Source organism: Coturnix japonica, chromosome 5 (assembly GCF_001577835.2).
Source record: "Coturnix japonica isolate 7356 chromosome 5, Coturnix japonica 2.1, whole genome shotgun sequence".
Taxonomy (NCBI): domain Eukaryota; kingdom Metazoa; phylum Chordata; class Aves; order Galliformes; family Phasianidae; genus Coturnix; species Coturnix japonica.
Window position 1 is genome coordinate 20,407,751 of NC_029520.1, and position 20,984 is coordinate 20,428,734.

The 20,984-nt window shown below is 47.6% G+C and overlaps 2 protein-coding genes across 2 annotated transcripts; one reads left to right on the plus strand and one right to left on the minus strand.

The window, feature by feature from the left end:
• Nucleotides 1-158: 158 nt before the first annotated feature.
• PSMC3 (proteasome 26S subunit, ATPase 3) lies at nucleotides 159-8,311 on the plus strand. Its single transcript, XM_015864465.2, has 12 exons — nucleotides 159-301; nucleotides 393-473; nucleotides 3,314-3,439; nucleotides 4,699-4,803; nucleotides 5,428-5,490; nucleotides 5,917-6,054; nucleotides 6,158-6,301; nucleotides 6,525-6,673; nucleotides 6,773-6,869; nucleotides 7,018-7,163; nucleotides 7,336-7,417; nucleotides 7,521-8,311. The coding sequence occupies exons 1-12, from the start codon at nucleotides 275-277 to the stop codon at nucleotides 7,629-7,631; spliced, it is 1,269 nt and encodes a 422-aa protein (XP_015719951.1). The 5' UTR covers nucleotides 159-274; the 3' UTR covers nucleotides 7,632-8,311.
• Nucleotides 8,161-20,345, minus strand: LOC107314802 (transmembrane protein 178B-like). The gene is made up of 4 exons (XM_015864472.2): nucleotides 19,162-20,345; nucleotides 13,025-13,138; nucleotides 11,773-11,910; nucleotides 8,161-9,793 (listed from the first exon to the last, which is right to left on the minus strand). Exons 1-4 carry the CDS (start codon nucleotides 19,538-19,540, stop codon nucleotides 9,549-9,551), a joined length of 876 nt encoding a protein of 291 aa, XP_015719958.1. The 5' UTR covers nucleotides 19,541-20,345; the 3' UTR covers nucleotides 8,161-9,548.
• Nucleotides 20,346-20,984: the final 639 nt, after the last annotated feature.

The following is a 20,984-nucleotide window of genomic DNA, read 5'->3' on the forward strand; positions in this document are numbered from 1 at the left end:
ATGGCACCGCCCCGCACCAACATGGCGGCGGGGCCATCACGCAGCACATTTGGCCGGAGCACGTGACCCGCGCGGTGACCGCCACCTTCCCGCCGGCAGATTCGCCACGGGAGGGGGCAGCGCCGCGGGGCGCTGAGTGACCGGGGTCGCGGCGGGGCTGCACGGCTACACGGCTCTGCGGAGCGCACTGCGCCTGCGCAACGCACCGCTGGGTCCGCCGGGAGGAATCTGCTGTGAGGAATCTGCCGTGTGCTGCACTCTCACTGAGGGAAAGATGGCGTCCGTGTGGGATGAGTCGGAGGTGCGGGCCGGGCCGGGCCGGGCCGGGCCGGGCTGGGGGGGCGAGGGGCCGGGCCGGGGATCGGGGCTGACCGTGCCGTTGTGCCCTGCAGGATGGCGTGGGAGAAGAGGTGCTGAAGATGTCTACGGAGGAGATCGTGCAGCGCACCCGCCTGCTCGACAGCGAGATCAAGGTAAAGCGGCTGGGCCCGGGGCCCGGGAGTTAAACAGGACAAGGCCTAGGCCTGTCCCAGGATAATATAGATAAATTCATCTTATTTTTAAGCTGTAGAATGTATTAAGCGTAAGCAGCTTTTTCCATTTGATAGTAAGAGCATCATACTCAAAGTAGCAGAAATATTTTTGGGCACGCTCCCTTCATGCAGGCTTGGAAACATTCCTCGAATGCTTCCAAGACCATTAGAATTAAATTTCTATATATTTTTTCCTTTTTATATAACAGATTCTTTCTCAATTCTTGCAATAGTTTTGTCCAGTTAATAATTGTGTTACAGTACAATATTGTGCTTAACATCAAGAGTTTGAAACAGTTCATAGAGAAGGATGGATTTTCCATTACATAGACCCCCGTCAGCCAGTTCAGGTGCAGACAGCTCAGAGACCTTGTGGTTTTGCTGCCCATGGGGCTCCCAGAGCTGGCAGGCTGTGACAGCAGCTGGGAGCAGGAGCACAAAGTGAGTGGCTGCCTCTCAGACAGCACCGAGAACCACCCATGTTAGGTGTGGTAATTGTGGATATAAATGTATTTGTTGTTGGCTGGGGATTACAGAACTTTATCTTCTATTTGATTTTCCTTCTAGTTAGTAGAAAAATTCACTGTAAAGTTAAAATGACATGATGATGAGGTGTAAGAAATGTAAGTTATCTACCACGCGCCCAACATACTTTGGTTTGTGTTTCAATTTCCTGGTGTTTTTTGTTGTTGTTGTTATTAGAAAGGTTTTATATCATATTGAAGTCCTCTGAGCCATAAATGGCAGGTCATAAATTGAAAAAAATGAGAGGTTTCTTGGGGCACCAGGAGCCTTTTGCCTATGAGGGCAGTGAGGACAGTGCAGCAGGTTGTGCAGAGGAGCTGTAGTGCCCATGGTGCAGTCCTGTCCTTAGGAGCTTTCTAGATTCAGCTGGGTAAAGTCCTGAGCAATATGGTATGAGTGCAGCTGGCCCTGCTCTCAGCAGGTAGAGGTAGAGGCCCCCAGAGGTCCACCCCCTCAGCATAAGTTGGTCTATGAGCCCAAGTTGTACTTTGCTTTGCTGTCATACTGTTGGGAGATAAGTAATGGATATTACTCTAGAGTTGGGTGATTTGATTTTTATGGAGAACAAGAAGTGTTTTTCTCTACAGAAGTAAGAGATGTGTTTGTTTCTTATATGTAGGTCTTGATATGAATGGTCTTGTAGACGAAGGCAGCACCTGCATTTTTATTTGTTCCACTGGAAGCAGTGATGCTGCATCCCCTTGCAAAGGTGCTGCTAGTCCCACTGCTTCCCACTGAGCTCAGTGGACACAAGCCCTGATTCTGCCATTCCCTGTTGATGTTCTGGTTGTTTTGATGTGTCACTGTAATACTTTCAGTTCAGGGTGTTGCTGACCACTGCAGCACACAATTCTTTAATCTCAGCAACAAATAATTTCCAAATGGATGCATATAGATGTGTGTGTGTGCATGTTTATTTAGCTCTGTATCTATCTATCTATCTATCTATCTATCTATCTATCTATCTATCTATCTATCTATATTTCTAGGCCAGTGCCATCAGGGGATTTAGGTTAATTTATTTCGAACAAGGCCTACTGATAACAGATAGGGTCTACTTGACTTAAAGCGGGGAAAGGATCGTAGCCCAGTAGTTAGTGAGGCTCACTGAGAGGGCTTTAAATTAGCTTTAAAGGGGAGAGGGGATAAAATCAGGCTTGCTAGAGAGGAGCCTAGGGGCAGCATGGCAGGGCTAGGGTGAGACTGGCAGCCCAGCTGAGGTGCGTCTACACCAGTGCATGCATCGATAACAAACAAGTGAAGCTAGAAGCCATTGCACGACAGGAAAAGTACAACTTAGTCACCATCAGTGAAACATGGTGGGAACGTTCTTGGGACTGGAGTGCTGCAGTGGAGGGCTGTGAGCTCTATAGGAGGGATAGGCACAGAAGGAGGTGCAGTGGGGTGGATTTTTATGTTAGGGAGTGTTTTGGTGTTGTAGAGCTTAACACTGGGAGTAGGATCAGGTCCCTGTGGGTGAGGATCAGGGGAAAGAGCAACAAGGCTGACGTCCCATGGGAGCTTGTTACAGAGACAGCTGGCACAAGTCACACAATCACTGGCACTTGTTCTTGCAAAAGACTTCAGCTTACCTGGTACTTGCTGGAAATTGGATACAGCCCAGCAGCAGCAGTTTAGGAGGTTCGTGGAGTGTGTAAAAGATCCTTCCTGACACAGCTGGTAAGAAATCCTGCCAGGGAAGTGCCCTGTGAGACCTGCTGTTCACATACATATAGAGAAGGATCAGTGGGAGGTGTGGTCAGAAGCTGTCCTGGGCATAGTGAGCACAATACAGTTGAGTTCTTTTCTTGAAGAATTCAAGAGGGAGGTCACCAAAACTGCTACTTTGGACTTCCAAAGGGCTGTTGTTAAACTCTTTAGGATTCTGGTTGGGAGAATCCCTTGGGAGTCAGTCCTGAAGGGCAAAGGGGTCCAGGAAGGCTGGACATTCCTCAAGAAGGAAATCTTAAAGGCGAGGAACAGGCTTGTCCCCCTGTGCTGTGAGCTGAGCCAAACTGCAACCCTGTGAGCTGATGTGTTGATCAGGGTAAATGTATCCAGTGACACTGGGGAGAAAGGAATGGTAGATATTACTTAGGCTAATTTGATGACTGTTTCTATTTTTATATTACTCTTTAGCTCCATTGTCTCCCCTGCCTTACATTTTTACAATTATTGTACTCCCAGAATAACATACATTGTATGTTTCCATGCTGTTGTGATTTCTACCTCTTTCTTCTGCATACTGATTCCAGATCATGAAGAGCGAAGTGCTGAGAGTGACCCACGAGCTTCAGGCCATGAAAGATAAGATCAAAGAGAACAGCGAGAAGATCAAAGTGAACAAAACTCTGCCGTACCTGGTCTCAAATGTTATTGAGGTGAGTGCTTTTCTGGAGCAAAGAGAGAAGTGTACATTTGTGTCAGGGAGGAAAAGTGATAGGAAGCCCATTGGTAATTGGAGACACGGTGTTTGACAGACTATTTCTGATCCTGAAGTCAAGTCACTTCTGGGTTTTTCTGCTGGTTTTATTTATGACCTGGCATTGTATATCACTTGCCTGCTTCACGTCTGGGTCATTTCTTGGGGAGGTATTAGCTACTGGGCTTCTGTACGTAACACAGCTAGTGGAGGTGACACAGCCCCACTTAGTGTAGACCTGAGTAAATGAAATATAGCAGGGTGATTGAAAGCAGTGGGTCTGCTACTTGTAAATCTGTACTCTATTGCCAGCTTTGCAAGAAGATGAGTTCTGCAGTTAAAACAGCAGGAGTTAAGAAACACTAATCAAAAAGATTTTTAAGAGTTATACAGAAAGAAAGAAAGAAGAGAATGGACTGGAATTAACAAATTTTCAGGTGGTTTTCTTCATAACTAATACACATCAGGTGGCAGTCCCTGCACACTCAGGGACTTGCCAGCCATGTTGCAGCTTCTGTCCCTTAACTGCACTGGTATTTTAGGATAAGAGGTAACGGCCTCAAGTTGTGCCGGGGGAGGTTCAGGTTAGATGTTAGGAAGAATTTCTTATCAGAAGGAATGGTGAGGCACCCAGATGGGCTGCCTCCATCCATGGTGGTTTTCAACAAGTGTGTGGATGTTGTTCCTGGACATGGTAAGGACGGGCTGACGGTTGGACTTGGTGGTCTTACTGTCTTCTCCAACCTTTATCATTCTGTGATTTTATTCACAGCATCTTCTTGTCCCTGCCTGCACTGGTTGTTTTAAGAGGTCAGCTGAGATAACTTTGCAAATCTTCTGAAAGTGCAGATGTAACACGGTGTCGTTTTTGTGAATCAATCTATTTATCTGATTTTATTTTATTTTTTTAAAGCATAGGCAGTTCTCAACTTTGGAAAACAAGGATTGGTTGGTATCAGTGTTTTAGATCTTAATGTAAGTTGCTGTAAGGAGAAAAGCAATCGGTGCCTTTAGCTGCTGCTTTGTTCTGGGCTGTATAGTGTCTTTTTCTGTGCTGCTGCGTGAGGAAAGGAAATGATAAATATTTATAAGGTACTTCAGTGCTTTCAAGATTCTACTGCAAATAAAAATTCCTGTTTCCATTTTGCATACTCCATGTAACTTAGAAACCATTAGTCTGGTTACATTATAGGGAAGATTTTTTACTCTGGTTTTCAGCTATTGGATGTTGACCCCAATGACCAGGAGGAGGATGGAGCGAATATTGACCTGGATTCCCAGAGAAAGGGCAAGTGTGCTGTCATCAAGACCTCTACACGGCAGGTAAGGGCCACGTGTCCAGTTAGGTGTGAGGAGCAGCCAGAAGTTACACTGGTCTGTTACTTGGTGAGGTTGGTCACCTCACAAATAGGGATGTAGATAAAGCAGAGATGTTTAATGCCATCTTTGCCTCTGTCTTTAACACTTATGATGGGCACTGGGGCCTCCAGAGCCCTGAGGTGGGGGACAGTGACTAAAGGGAACGGTCAGCTCCCAGGCAGCTCTGAACTTTGGGATTTGCTGCTCCAGCTGGATGCATATAAGTCTATGGGGCCCAATGGGATTCATCCCAGGGTACTCAAAGAGCTGGCTGATGTCATTGTGAGACCTTCAGGAGTATTTTTTCAGTGATGCTGGGAATCTGGAGAGGTCCCAGTTGTCTAGAAGCTGCCAAGTATTGTCCTAATTCTCAGGAAGGGCGACAAAGAAGGGCTTGGTATTGACAGGCCTGCCACTGCCTGGTAAAATCATGGATTTTATTCTGGAAATTACTGAGGAATACTTGAAAGACAATGCAGTCATTGGTTACAGCCAGCACAGGTTCACAGGTTCTTTGATTCTATGAGTGCTGTAAAGTTCCTTGTCCCAGTACAGATGGCTTTGCTTACTGTAATGCCTGTCTTGTAGACATACTTCCTGCCTGTTATCGGGTTGGTTGATGCTGAGAAGTTGAAGCCTGGAGATCTGGTGGTGAGTGTTGTTGTTGTGACTGTTAGCTGTGATGTTGGCCAGAAAATTGCACGTGCCTTTTCCTTTAGAAGGGACACCATCGGTTCAGGTCTTGCTGAGATCGCTTTTGTACTAAAATTTGGATTTAGAATAACTGGCTGCAATAATATTTGTAGTATAGAAAAGTCATGTTGGAGAGCCTATTTCTACAGACAGTTAAGTGCCCAGAATTTAGCTGTCTACCTGTTTTATTGGGCCTCTTCCTTCTAAAATATGCCAGACCAGTTGTTGTGTTGTCCCCCTTGCCAAGCTGTTGTGATCTGATGAATGCTAGTATTGGAGCTGGTCAAACCTGCATCCTGGAGGTCTAGTGGATCACCTCTGATTATGTGTGCTTTGATTGCTATCTGAAGGGCCTGGTAAAAGCAAAGAACTCGTGTGTTGTAGGGTGTGAACAAGGACTCTTACTTGATCTTGGAGACTCTGCCTACTGAATATGATTCACGGGTGAAAGCCATGGAAGTGGATGAGAGACCCACAGAGCAGTACAGCGACATTGGAGGGCTCGATAAACAAATCCAAGAGGTGATACCAGTGTGAATGAGGACAGCAGGCTTTGAACTTCCTAAACGGGGCAGCCTGGGTTTGTGAAGTTTGGTTTTGAGTGAACATTTTTCTTTTGCTGTAGCTTGTGGAGGCCATCGTCCTGCCCATGAATCATAAGGAAAAATTTGAGAACTTGGGTATACAGCCTCCCAAAGGAGTCCTTATGTATGGGCCTCCAGGAACAGGGAAGACGCTTCTAGCTCGAGCGTGTGCTGCCCAGACCAAGGTAAAAGGAACCTTTGAATACTTACTCTGTGGCAGAACACTAACTGAGAAGGAGAGACAACATCTCCAAGGGGAAAGGGAGTTTACCTATAAGCTGGTGTTATGAGGGTTGGGACTTTTCTTGTTTACTTGGTTGTTTTAATTAAGGCTTTTCTGTAGAATTCAGGTTTGGCACTACTGAAAAATAACCAAAACTAGACATAGGATTGTCTTTCACTTCCCAGGCTACATTCCTGAAACTGGCAGGGCCACAACTTGTGCAGATGTTCATCGGTGATGGAGCCAAGCTGGTACGAGATGCATTTGCTCTAGCCAAGGAAAAAGCTCCTTCCATCATCTTTATTGATGAACTGGATGCCATTGGCACTAAAAGGTGAGGTACATGCTGCGAAGCCCTTAGGAGCTGTGTAGCTGTCTCCTCTGCCTAAGGAGTCCAGCTGATCTTTCTTTTTTCCCCTCATTTTCTCCTCAGGTTTGATAGTGAAAAGGCTGGTGATCGGGAAGTGCAGAGGACCATGCTGGAGCTGCTTAATCAACTTGATGGTTTCCAGCCCAATACACAAGTCAAGGTTGGGATCTAGCAGAGTGCTGCTGAGGGCAAGGGCATTTTATTAGGGGCTGTAAAACAGTGTCCAGGGATGAAACTTGGTGGATCCTTGGGGACAGGAGAGGCCTGTCCTCCAGGTGCCTCAGGCTGATAACCATACTTGTACTTAGGTGATTGCTGCAACCAACCGTGTTGATATCTTGGACCCAGCATTGCTCCGCTCTGGACGACTGGATCGCAAGATTGAGTTCCCGATGCCTAATGAGGAGGCCAGAGCCAGAATTATGCAGATCCACTCACGCAAAATGAATGTCAGGTATGGGATAGGTGTGATCTGGGGCTGTGTTTGTCACTAATGCTGATGGTATTTCAGGGCTGTGGAGGGGTAGGTATCCTCCTCTGGGGAGAAACCCAAGGGAGCTAAGGAAGCTCTGTACACTGCTTTTGTTTGGCAAGTCCTCAGACTTCTTTTTCCCCCCTCTAATCAGCCCTGATGTGAACTACGAGGAACTGGCTCGCTGCACAGATGATTTCAATGGAGCCCAGTGCAAGGCTGTATGCGTCGAAGCGGTAAGTAATCCTCTAGAGCATCCAGCACTCATAGGAGGGAAGTAAGAAAGCTAGAGTGGTGCTAATTAACGTAAACCTTGCTAAAATACGTCTTGTTGGGCAGGGGATGATTGCCCTCCGCCGCGGAGCTACAGAGCTCACCCACGAGGATTACATGGAAGGAATCCTAGAGGTTCAAGCAAAGAAAAAAGCCAATCTGCAGTACTATGCCTGATCTCTGCCCAGTCAAGGCAGTGCCTGTGGCAGAGGACAGGACTAGACTGGACTGTACCACTTATTTTCTGTCTGGAAAAAATAAAGCATTTTTTCCCCCTCTATAAACGGTGATGTGTTGGGGCTGTTGCCCTCATTCAGTGGCTCTACATTGACAGAAGGGAAGGTAAGAAGCTCCTGTCCTCAGCACCTGTCATGCTGCCTATGGATTAAATCCTGCTCTGCTACTTCAGGAGGACCACCAGGTAATACTGCTGTAAGTGTACTTTGGACTCTGTGCTCTGCTGCTCGGCCAGCAGCCCCTGGTTTTATGCGTGCAGTCAGCGAATGGGCTGTACACCTTTTCAAAATCCGGACAAAGCTTTTCAGCACTCAGCTCTGCCATGGGGAGGTGAACAGGACCCTCACATGAATGATGCTGTAACTTTCTCCCTTAAGCTTAACTCTGGAAGCTGTAACAGCATTGCTGATAGATGGGAGTGCAGTGGTGGAACAGTCTAGTAGCTGAAAAAAGAGAGGTCACAATTACATCCACTGAGCAAGTCGTTCTGTACTTTTAATGCCAGTTGAGAATTACAACTTCCATTTAAAAATTACACTTTTCATAAATACACTGACTTTAGCATTAAGTATCTTACATGCCACTGTATTGTATTTGAAATACAATGTAAACATCTCCAACTGCTGGCCATCTCATCTTTGCCTGTGCAGTTTTTGCACACTTGGGAGAGGGGCGGGGATGTGAGGGAAGAACGAATAGATGGATGAAAGCAAAATGCACCCAGAGTACTTTGGCGGGTGTTCCTGAGTTAGCCATAGTACTTGCGCTGGTTCCGAGATCCCTACTGCTCACTCTAGAGAGGGAACTTGCTCCAGCAGAGCACGTGTGTTGTTGCTGTGCTGTGCTCAGGGTGTTTGGCGTTGGAAAGGGGTGAGTGGTGAAGTGAGCAGAAGCCACACGTTCCTGAGGAAAACACACTGCAGTTCCTTTGGACATTAATATTAGAGGGGGCTGTACATTCTGCAATATTAGCAGTACCTGCTGTTTGAGCTCAGGGAGAATTACTCATCTCTTACAGAACAGGAATTGTACTCACAAGTTTGGGCGATGAAGGTTGATCCCAGCAGCTCTAACTATATAATACTTTATGCTGGCCTGCAGTAGGATAAGTAAGCTGCATGTTGTGTACATCTCTTCATTGAAACAAGGTGGTAGCCCAGTGAATAACTTGACCTGTGTAAGAAGCTGAGGAAAACTTACCCCCCTTTTCCTGAAGCCACTAAGATTTTTCAGTCTAGCTGCTCAGTTACAGCAGGCTCCTTTTGGAAATAATAGCTTTAGTGGTGAGTAAAAGCTGATACTACAGCATAGAATAGCACAGATTTCTGCTTTAGATAAATTAATACTAATGATGGGCTAATTCTTTGGCCTAAACCCCAGCTTTAGATCACGGTTCTTTTGGGAAATTATGGCAAGTCTGTTGCAAAAGTGTTCAAGCCAACTTCACAGAGCTTCTTGCCCTAGTTTGGGTCTGAATTACACAGACCTGCAGCAATAGAGTTGGTGCGTAAACATCCCTTACAACTGGACAGTAACAGGACCACGGAGGTACAGTTCAAAAAACAGCACAAAAGAAGACACAGCCTCGGACTTAATCCCTTGTAAACAGAAGAAAAACAAAACAGAACTCAGAACTGTCCCCCCTTAAACCATCAATGAGCAAATCGGCAATAATTCAAACCTGGAGTTACTTGCAATGTCCGTGTCCATGGCTGCAGGCTGTAGCAGCATCCCCCCAGGCTGGTATTCCCACAGCTATGGCACCGCTCCCCACACCGACGCGCCGCCTCTTCTGGTGTTAACCCACAGCTCTGCCCAGGCTGCGCTTTCCAGAGTCTCTCCTCACCCCCGCCGAGGTCACACAGCCCCGTTCTCTTGTCTGGGTTTTTGTACGGATGCCCGCGAAGTGTTGAGGGACGGGGCCAAAGTGCAGAGGAACCCAGCCAGCAGGGTAAGGCCCAGGCCTCCCCAGGCACAGAACATGGACCAGCCATAGCCATGACTGATGTCCTCTGGCAGCCCGTAGACGTAGCGAGGGTAGCGTGACAACTCAAAATTGATCCCAGCTACGCATGTGCAGAGAGAGATGATGCAACAGGTACCTGCAGGAGAAAAGCCAGAGTGTTCTACAGTGCCCTCAGGTTAATGACCCTGCTTGTTTTTGTTTCCATTTGTTTCATTCCCCTCCTCCAGCCCAGGCATTTCTAAAGCTGTACGTTTTCAAAAATAAAAATTACACCTTTTTACATCCAGCCCATCACTTTTAAAGGGCAGAAAAAGAAAGGAAAAAGAATGGCAAATACACACAAGTAGAGCATATCTCACATCACAAATAACCTGTACTGTCTTAGCTCCCTGTGTTGCTGTTTAAATCTCAGTCATTCATAGTTCGTTATGCAGCAGCTCTCCAAAGGCTTTATTTCCAGGGACGAACGCCTCCTGTGGAAGGTAAACAGCTAAAGCCCAGTTTGCAGCACTCACTGCTTGCTTTCCTCTGGGAACTTCCACACTGCTGCCAGCTGTAGTGCTGGGGGCTTTTATCAACCGCTTCTCCATTGCTAAGCTCCAGAATATCAGCGAGGATCAGACTCCCTCAGTGGTTCTGCCTTGTGCTTTTTTTAATGTACATTAAAGTTCAGCTACAGCATTAACTAACTGCAGTGTCTGTCATCTCTGTGAAACCACAGGAAGTTAAAAGCAACAGTTCTGGAGATCAGACAGCTGAGGCAGGGCTAAAATTCATCAGATCACTTTTTAGTCACTAAGAATCTTGTCTAATTATTAATGGGAAAAAAACCAACACATCTTTTATAGAGTTATGCAGAAAGTTCTTTCATCCTGGTCAAGCCTAAGTACAGCTCGTCCAAGCTGATGTCTGCTCTCCAAAGCACCCATGGTAACAAAAAGGATCCTGTCAAACTGAGAAAATAACTCCCAAGGCTGGGGAAGCACTTTATTCTCTCTGGCTCTGGGTCTAAATACTAATGACATCTTACTGCTGACAGCATGCCCAGCACAGCAAGGCTTAAGTGCAGAGCACTCAGGGTTCTCAGTCTACCTGTTGCACTTCATTCCCTCAGTGCTGTGCATTAAAACGTTAAAAACAAAAGCACAAGAACATGCAGCTAAGCAACATGTAGAATGATCAAGGCCAGCGCAAGGCTAACTTCAGCCTCACTGGCTTCATACCACAGCAGTAGCTTGGCTTCCTGTGCATCTCCACAGAACGCTTCTGGAGAAGGTTCTCGTACAGCAGGGGAAGATTCCTCCCATTTGCAACATGGCAACAAACTACCATCACAATGGATAGAAACCACGTTAATGGACAGAAATGCTGTTAGACCATTTTGTTCCTTGCTGGCCTTCATTACAGATGCTGACACCTGACCTCTTACTTAGCAGCTCTGCCTTTCAATTAAGAAAAAGATGAGCAGCTACTGAAAAGTTGCCTATTTACTGCTTGCAATTTAAGGATCCATATCCTCACAACATCTCAGGAAGTTTTTGGTGCATTTCTTGCTGCTATGCTCCTTTCAAGTAAAGAAACAAACTCTCTTTGTTTTTCAGCTGGACAAGCAAAAGTACAGAAGTCATTGTTATCAAAAGATGTGAGCATCTTTAAGCAGCAGGAAGGTGCTGAACTTGGATTTGTTTTCTTTAAGATTCCCTAGAGAAAGCTATGAAACAACCTTCCTGACAGGAGCAGCAGGCTGCACACAGAGCAGGCAAGAGGACTGTGGGCACACACAGCCTTTCTGGAGCAGAAAGCCCATGCACAAATATAGCAGGGGCTGCCCAGACACTAAGAATCATAGACTCATAGAACCACAAGGTTGGAAGGGACCTATAAGATCATCTAGTCCAACCGTCCTCCCTTTACCATACCTACAGGAAACCCCTAAACCATGCCTCCTAGCTCCCTATCCAGGTGCTTCTTGAACACTGCCAGGGATGGCGACTCCACCACCTCCCCAGGCAGGCTATTCCAGTGCCTGACCACCCTCTGACCCACTTGCAAGCATGGGTCCTGCCAGGCGCCAGAAGCAGCACCAGGAGCAAAAGACAAGTAATAGGCTCTCACCTCCCATTAGGAAGAGCAGTCCAGCCACATACTGCATGAGCTCCTGCTGTTTGCAGCACCCCAGCACACCGATGATCCACCCAAACAGGATGATGGAGACTGCCATGCCAATGAAGCCAGCTGTCATCCTCCGCAGATCTAGGAGACAAAACAAAAATCAAGAATAAAATAAAGATGGTGGCACCCAAACAGGACTTGCTGTTGCAAACATTTTTACTTACATGCATGTGCTCCTCCCGTAGCTTCCTTGATAGGCAGCTTGCACAGCACACTGAAACTATTGGCACTCAACCAACCCGACTCCCTTCAGCTGGGCACTGTGCAACTAGAGGGCATTCCTTTGCTGACCAAGAGCAATTCTGCTCAAAATACACAATGCAGCCAAACAGCATTGGGCAGAAGGGGCACATACAAATGCTGCAATGGTTTGCAAACTAGTGCTGCAAGAACTGGTGTGGGGGGGTTCCTGCATTTTGGGGTGAGTGCTGAAAATAGAATTAAAAAAAACACACTGCAAATACAGAGGGCAGGTGGTCTGAGGTGAAGACAGGAGCAGTGGGAAGACAGGAGGCAGAAGATCAATACAGTAACCAAGGGAAGGATTACAGTAACAAGTTCTTAAAAAAAAAAAAATAAATGCTGATGATATGGACAGCACTCTCATGATCCGTAACACAAGTGCTGTTCTTGTCTCCTCATTCTGCCTATAGCAGATTTCCTCAGCACTGCTCTCACATAACTGAGACCATTGAGAATTAAGGGAGCCACTACAACCAAAGGAATACAGGGAGCAGAAAAGCCTGACCAAATCATGGTCATCGACAGGCTACAGCTCAGCCATCTGTGTGGAAAGGATGTGGCACCAGGCAGCCTGTGGGTTGGGACAAACGGAGGTGTTCCCTAGAAGAGCTGGTTGTCAGGGAGCTGTATCAGGTCAGCTGTGTGCATGCAGAAGAACCACAAGCTCAGGACATACAGTGTCACAGTGCCTTGGTCTACCCTCAAGATCCAGAATACAGCTTCGACTCACAGCACACGATGCAGTTTGGAATTCCTGAATTCCCCTGCATAAGCCCTTCCAAATCTTACAGTCTCTTCCAATTATACTCTTGGCTGCTTTCCCATCCTCACTAACAAACACAGTTATACTTAGAGACCAGTGACAGGTATCTGGTTTAAACACCCCCCATGGTAAGACATTCAAGGCAACGAGCAATGCAAACAGACCCATACTCTGCTCTGTGTTACTTACGGAGAGCGTGCCACTCATCCTGCCGGATGGTGTTGGTGATGTTGACGGGTAAGTTGCGTGGCAGAGAGCTGGAGGTGTAGTGATACTTCACAGCAGTGCAACGCTGAATAACTCCTGTAAAAGACACAGCAGTGTGAAACAGAGCAAAGCCCTCGTGCCCTGAGCTTGTTGCTGAGATGGCTGGCCCAGCAGAGCTCACATAGAGGGAATACCAGAGCAAATGTCATCAAAAAGAACAGCTTCCTTCAAAGTCTGGGGACCTGGAACAGAGGTAGCCTTGCTACAAAGAAAAACTGGAAAAGGGGAACCCAGCTAACACAGGCGGGCTGCAAGAAGAAAAGCCTGAGGGTGAACAGTAATTATAGCCACCAGAGGACCCAAAAGCTTCCTAGAGGAAGTGGTACAACATCTTTGGGATATCTGGGAAGTGAGGAACATGTCAGAACACCGACACGGCTGCTCTGTCTCTTAGGAATGCAGAGCTGAATCATTTTTTGAACTTTTTGAATAAATGCTGGGAAGTGAACTGAGGGGGAGGAAAGTCTGAATTCACCACAGTAGTCATTTGCACTTCTAATGAACAACAGCACCCTGCAGCTTGTCAATATAGCCTGAAGAAAAGCGCATCCCTTCTACAAATGTGGACCTATGGACATTCTCCTCTTGAAAGTGCTTTTTACCTCAGAAAACAACCAACAGCAGTGAAGATACTGGGGGTGTGAGGGAGGGAAGGAACAGCCAGAAAGGTAATAAAGCTAAAGAGTACAAAAAGCTCCCCTGAACAGTGGTTACAGGTCATCACCACCTCTACCTGAATTCTGGAGCAGAGAAACCATTCAGGCGCAGCTGACCAGCAAAGCTGGTGGACAGTCTCTGACAGGGAGCTGCAGTCTCACAGGTTCACAAAAGATGCTGGAAAGCCCGAGAGAAGAACTTGGCTTTGAGCTGCTCCTTCAGCCATGGGAAATAGGACTTTGTTCTTTACCACCACTCACTGGGACTGTATCCAGCTATTCCTGCAGAGCCCTGCGAGGAGGAAGCTCCTGCTTCAGAAGAGTGGGAGTTACACACACACCGCCCAGTAAGCAAGCTGAGCCTCCAGGTGGGAAGTGGACCTGAAATCCCCCATGCTAAAAGAACAGTGACATTTAGTACTTGAAGTGGAACAAGCAGATAAATAAAGATCACACCCCCAAAAGACCAAAGCTAGATTTCCCAAACCCTCTGAGCAGCAACGCATTGAAAGCTGACCCTTCAGCTGTACCACCACTGCCTGGGAAAATCCATGGTCTGTGTTCTTACAATGGCTGACATGAACAGAGAACAAAGTAAAACCTCACTGCCTTCTTACACAAATTTGCTTATTCAGGGGTTTTCAAATAACAGTTCATTCTGCCTCTGGTTTAAAAACTTTCTTCCTCCTCCAGAATTCCAAGTGCTGACTTTACGGAGGCAGCACATAAGCCTACATTAAGAAAGCAGGGTCGCAAAGTGAAGAGCTCAGACATTGGAGAATTCTCAGATTTACACTGCTCACAAAGCTCAGCTCTGGCCTCTAATCTACAGGCTTAGTGACAGCTCTTGGTTCTGCCACTACAGACCATTTTTCCTCTAAGATTCCCACTTCACTTGTCCTGCTCTGATGTGAGTCAGGTGGCCTCTCACTGGGGGCCCTTTTCCAACTTTGTCAGAGCTGAAACGTGCAGGTAAGAGTTAGGACCAGGTGAGCAGTGAGGGTGGTCTCTCAGCTCAGCATAACCTGCTGTCTCCCACGCTATTATTGCACACATCCAGGCAATTCTCAGTAGCCAAATTTTGCATCTCCTGTGACCAGTTCATCCTTCCATTTTGCTGAGTAAGGCTCAAACCTAATTTACAGAGAGCAGATATACATACACAGATACCCCATGGACGGCATTCAGTGCATTTTTCCATCTCAAAGTTATCACAAAATCAAGCCACAATTCAAAGGTATCGCCATTAGTCCTTCAACATAGAACTTCACATACCTTAAATCAGTGGCTATCAGACAGGGACAGCATCCTGCTCTCCATTCAGAAACCTGCCAGCAAACTAACTCCATTTCTCCCACCCCATCTGTAACAGACTCTGAGGAGCGCAATAAGAAAGCCTGCCAAAATTGAAGTTTACCTTCAGGCAAGGGCTCGAATAGAATGTCGTAGTGAGGTGATCAAGGACAACAATTAAGAGGAATGTTGGGTTTTTGGCATACAACTAAGTTGAAAATGCAAGACATAAGGGAACCTGTGCTCACAAGATTCCATTAGACTGCATACCTAGAAGAAAAAGGTTGTGTGCCATCCTAATCCTAGCATTCCTTAGAGGCACTACAAGGACATTCTGCAAGTTGTACTGTATGTGCTGTTTTCTTGATTAAAAAATAAATACAAGAAGCAACGAACTGCTGGGATCCCTGTCCATACCATCACCCAACAGTCTCGAGATCTGGCAAATCTGCAGTTGTGTTTACTAACAGACTGCACTTAGCAATGGCCATACCTGAATGGCTTGTTCATTACATATCCCACTATAATACATGTTCAGTGGAGCAGTCATTCCTTTAACTCCTCCAGTTTCTCATCAGCTGGGAGGACAGGAAGCACAGACACCAGGATGAAGCCATCTTCCCTATAAGGGCCTCATCATTACCACAAGCTTCCATGTTCCTCCAATAGAGCATCCCCTGGTTCCTACCTTCAGCTACACGGTGCTACAGAGAAGTTACCTCTGCCCAGCACTTTGAGATACACCAGTCCCATCCCAGAGCTTTCCAAGAACCAGCTATAAGAAGCTATAAACCCTTCAGTTTATGAGTAGTGACCAACCTCTTTTTTTCTTCTTTAAATTCCTTCCATTTACTGTTGTTAAAACGCACAGTGTTCAAATGAACCCTCCGAGTAATGCAAAACAGAGCTGTCCTGGTCAATCATTTTCTACTGTCAGCACCTCGCAAACAGAAGTTATTCACTGACCAGACAAGACCACTGAGCAGCATCTAACAAACCCCTGCAGGATCTCCCTGCCCACAAGACTCAAGAGATACCCAGAAAGGAAATCTTATTCCAGAAGTATTAGATGCTGAAGAGTACAAACCATCATCAAAAGTACCACCGGACTCTCACAACGTTGTTTATCCCTGCCACGCAAAGCCTACAAAAATCTCCAGTTCCAGGAATAGAAGGTGCCATCGCACATCACCAAAGAGCTGCCTGAGAACTTACAGCTAATCAAACAAAAGTAGGACTCCGGAGGTGCAGAGCACAGAGCTTCAGCTCACACTCGGAGATAAAGCCCATTTGTTTGGAAGGTGCAGATGTAGCAGCACTGGTGAGCTAAAAGCAACAGCCACACCTGACCACATGCTGGAAAAGGCTGTTTTAGCACAGCTGCCCAAGAGGAGAAAGACAGCCAGAAGGGAAGGCTGCTACTAAAGCAGGTCAGGGGGAGGGAAAAGAAGAGAGTCATATCTATTTAAAGACCTGACTCTACAAGAACTATTATTAATAATTTCCCCTCTATGTGTAAGTCTTTAGAGTAGCAACACAGGCAAAGAATGCAAGGGAAGTAAGGTTTGCAGGGAGAGAGTCCATTATTAGCACAGTAGAAGAAAAAAAGAAAGCACAAGGAAAACCTTTTGTCTCCCAAGCCCTCCCAGTTCAACGCGTCAGACCTAAAGGCAGATCAGCCCCCACCCATGCAGAGCAGAGCCTCTGCCCTTTCAGTCTGACCACAGCAGTGTAGGGAAAACCCCTCAAAACCAAAAGTACTGAGGACCAACCAAAGCGGTTTCCTTCCCATCCATCCCTTCCCCAGCCCTTCTTCATTCCAGTGGGAGCTGAAAGCAGGTGGTTTGCTGTGAAGCAGAAAAACATTTTACATTACAGGGACAATTAGGAGAATGAAATTAATAAGCCGCCCTTGAGTGAAACAAGATCGACATGGAAATAAAAATGAAAATGCATAAAATTGCTGCTAGGAAATTCAACAGAAGAAGCAGGTAATCACACAGCACTACACAGGTGTCTTTTACACTACATTTCGGCTTGCCTGGGCCACATATACATAGGCTGCTCCAAAAGCAATGCCTGCTACTTACTTCCATGGAAATTACAACAGATACAACAAGCACAGTAATGCTGTTTGATAGAGCAAATTCTCGGTTACAAAACTGTTTTGTAACATAGTCACCATCATTAGCTCAGCATTTTCACCAGTGATGAACCAAAGCCCACATGCCACACTCATAAAAACCTGCACCAGCAGATGTGACCCACTGTTGCTGTCAGCACCACTGAAACACACCACCCACCGCCTCACAGTGCTCACAGCCACTGCTTGGTCTCCAGAAACGTTCAGCAAGCATCAATGAATGTCAGTGGGTGAAAGGTTTTCCTTGTGGAGGAATCCAGTGACACACCTTTGCTCCATACACACATCCATGTCAGACTGCCCCCTGATGCCATCTGCCACACAGCAGCACATCACAGTGGCAGGAAGGCTCAGTCTCTACTGCCATGCTGCCAACGTGCACCTCTGATGTCGTGGCCCAACAAAATAAAATAGAAAGCGTTACTTCTGGAGCAGCCCTCATAAAATATACGGCATAGTTAACTTCAAACAAAGCATTTTAATTTTTAATACTTTTTATGAGAACCTAAAAGGACAACAACAGAACTGTAAAGCTAGTGGGACATGACCTTGTTTCTGTGAAACGAACGCATCAGGCTGCAATTCTTAAGGAGTTCTCGAGGTACTAATAAAATATCTTTCATTAAATTCTATTTGTCCTATGTCCTTGAAAACATCTGTTTACAAAGGTACACAATACCAAAGAGTGAGGACGTGAATAAGGTCTGACTTTGATGCAAGGGGTATTTCTCTCTGCTAAGGTCAGGCCTACAAGAAGTCCAGTAGAGAGGCATGATCACATTTTGGAGTTGAATGTCTGACTGCAAATCTATAGACTCCATTTGGAATTTTGCAGGTTGTGTATTTAAGTTGACTGACAATGGAGTTGCAACCATACAAAAAAAATGTATAATTTTTTTTGCAATCTTAAAACCTGTTCTCAAACTCCTTTATCACCACACAAAGCACGGCTGCGTATTTTTTGCTTTTCACAGAACTATGTTTAGCCAATGCATCAAAATGCATAAAATTATTAGTCATAATTTCAGCTTCACGTTGCACTGAGCCCAAATATCTTGTCTTCAGCCCAGATAGGATTACCAGTACACTGAAGTTTGCTGGCTGCTGAATGACAGCTGTGTGCCTGGTGCTGAGCCACTCAGCAGGGCAAAGCCATTCCATTTGGCATAGGGCAGTGGATGGGGTGAATCATGAACTGCACTGGGCTGCAGGTTGGACATTCCTGCCATAGGGTTTCTGAAAGTACAAGTCACCACTGTGCACTGGAACGAACAGACAGCGACAAGCTGCACTGCACAGTACCAGTCTATTCCTCCTCTGCTGCACTGGGTTGGCATCACAGTTGGAAGCCACTGAAGAACGGCTCATGTTTTCTTAAGATAGCATTTCCATTTTGTGCTTCAGTGGAAGCACTTCTCCCCACTCCCACTCTCGCTGTGCTAGCAGGTACCTGCTGGAACAGCAGCTCCTGTTATTTGCCATCAATCACGTACAGCATTTCTTATCCTAAGCCTGATTTAAATGTCATTTATTGACTTACGAACCAGCCCACTATATTACATGTACCACCCAGCCCTGTTATTTTATCCACACACCACGAACCCCCTGGCTTTGTGCTGTACCACACCAGCACTAGATGCGCAGTTTCCCCTCCCGTCACCCCTGGAGCCCTGTGTGTCACACACACAAACATCGCCCCACGGAGGCCCGTCAGCCACCCACTGCAGCGATGCAGAGACCCCCGCTCCACAACAGGGAGCTACAAACAAGCCGTCAGGGCTGGGATAAAGCTCCAGCCCGAGCCCCAGGCCCGGTACCGGCCAATGGAAGGTGCTGCCGAGCCCGCGTTCCCACCCGGCACTGCAGCATTTCGAGCGGGCGTGGAGGCGCAGAGCGGGCCGCGGCAGCGCTCAGCACCAAGGACAGCGGCGCCATGGAGGCCGCCTCTCCCCCCTTTCCCCCTTTACCTTTCCGGATGAGCTCCTCGCTGTCCGGCTCGTAGCCCGCGCGGTGGCAGCGCCTCCACAGCCCCGACACGGTGGAGTTGAAGCGGCGGCCGCAGTGCGAATCCAACGCGGCGGCGGCGGCGGCCGGGGCTGGAGCCGGGGGCCGGCCGGGCAGCAGGGCCCGAGGGGGCCGGGCGCGGAGCGGCAGGTGCGAGCTGGGAGCCGACATGGAGCCGGGCGGGTCGCTGCGCTTGTGGCCGAAGCCGCGGCAGCGCTCGCGGTGCCGCCGAGCGTCCGTCTCGTACCACGAGTCGGTGCCGATGGCCACGGCCAGCAGCGCCAGGGCGGCGGCGGCCAGGAGCAGCCCCGCACCGCTCAGCGCCTGAGCCGCGGCCGCCATCTTACCGCGCCGGGGGCGGGCGCTTCAACTGAGCCCGGCTGGGGGACTCGCCCGCCGCGACGCCCCCGGAAGGGAATCGGGGCCGGAGCTACGGGCCGGACAGACGAGGGGCGGAGCGGGATCCGGCTTGCATTCACCTCAACTCACGGCCGGAGCGAGCCGTGCGGGCAGACAAAACGGAGGGTGTCTGAGGGCTGCTCTCTGAAGGGTCCTTCTCACACATACACCAGCTAAATTCCAAGCCTTCCGCATCAACAATGAGAAATCACTGCCTGCCACTCGCTGCCCTAAACAACGCGGATCTTCCAACAAAGCTGCCCTGGAAACATTCAGAACCATCCCAATATCCACGTTCCCTAAACCCACGGCCCAGTTACCACGGACTCGCTGCATCGTTGGAGCTGGAAGGGACCCCCCGCCATCCTCCAGTATTGCCAGTCCTTCTCAGCAGGGCTGCGCTGTCTCCTTTCACGCCCCGACTCGTGCAGATTGCCTCAACCCAGGTGCAAGGATTTGTTGAACTTAATGAGGTGCACCTGGGCCCGCTGCTCCAGCCTATCACCCTACACCAGTTCCTCAGGCTCAGGTTTCAAAGGGGCTCCAGCAAAATCACCACCCTTACTAAGTTCCAGCTGTTGCTATTATGGAAAAGGCACTCTGAATGGAGGCACCTGGGCAGCTCTGCCTTCAGAGGGAGATAGGGCTGCAGAAGGAGCACGCAGCACAGACCCACAGGAAACCAAAGAAGGCAGCATGGTGGAGATGGACAGAAAAGCCCGTTAGTACCAGCACAACCAAAGCCCCTATACCACCAAGTCATGCCCCCCATCACTTACTTGTGTTTACTTTCTTCCAACTCCCTGGTTATCATTCTCCTTCTTCGTAAAGTGCTCTTCAGCTGACAGTCAATTATTACCATGCAGCATTTATAGCCTGAAAATCTTTCAAATGAAGAGTGGGATAAGACACACTTTGAACCTGCACTTTCAAAGGGTAAAGATAATCCCTTTTTTCCTCACCAGGCTCTTCCTACATGTGGTGAATGTCTTTGTCCCAGATGGTGGGCAACCAGCTCTGTGTCAAGAGCTGAAGAACACAACTAACAGGTGGGCTTTGTGGATTTTAGCTATCACCATCACACAGAGCACACTTGCAGAACTCTCTGGATACTCAGTTACTATGCAAATTCTCCTCTCAAAGGGGAGTAACTCACCAGGTGATACGTTCCAGGTGACAGAGACTGGCAATCAAGAATTCCAATCAGACCACTGCACTCCTGACTCAGTGCCATGGCAGCAGGAGCAGCAAACTGGGTTAGAAACCTTCCCTTCTGTTGTGAAAGTCAGAGGAGAAAACAGTCCAGTCTTCTTTAGGCTAACCCAGAGATGCACTTCTGCAATTCCAATGAAATCTGAATGTGTAATTTGAATTCAGCAAAAAACAC

Bases quoted from the DNA above. Each gene is read 5' to 3' on its own strand.
- PSMC3 (XM_015864465.2), top strand. From the start codon at position 275: ATGGCGTCCGTGTGGGATGAGTCGGAG. The intron at 302-392 runs GTGCGGGCCGGG...TGTGCCCTGCAG, and splicing joins CCGTGTGGGATGAGTCGGAG to GATGGCGTGGGAGAAGAGGT. The intron at 6,674-6,772 runs GTGAGGTACATG...TTTTCTCCTCAG, and splicing joins GATGCCATTGGCACTAAAAG to GTTTGATAGTGAAAAGGCTG.
- LOC107314802 (XM_015864472.2), bottom strand. From the start codon at position 19,540: ATGGCGGCCGCGGCTCAGGCGCTGAGCGGTGCGGGGCTGCTCCTGGCC. The intron at 13,139-19,161 runs GTAAAGGGGGAA...TGTCTTTTACAG, and splicing joins CGAGGAGCTCATCCGGAAAG to GAGTTATTCAGCGTTGCACT. The intron at 11,911-13,024 runs GTAAGTAACACA...TTTGTCTCCTAG, and splicing joins GGATGAGTGGCACGCTCTCC to ATCTGCGGAGGATGACAGCT.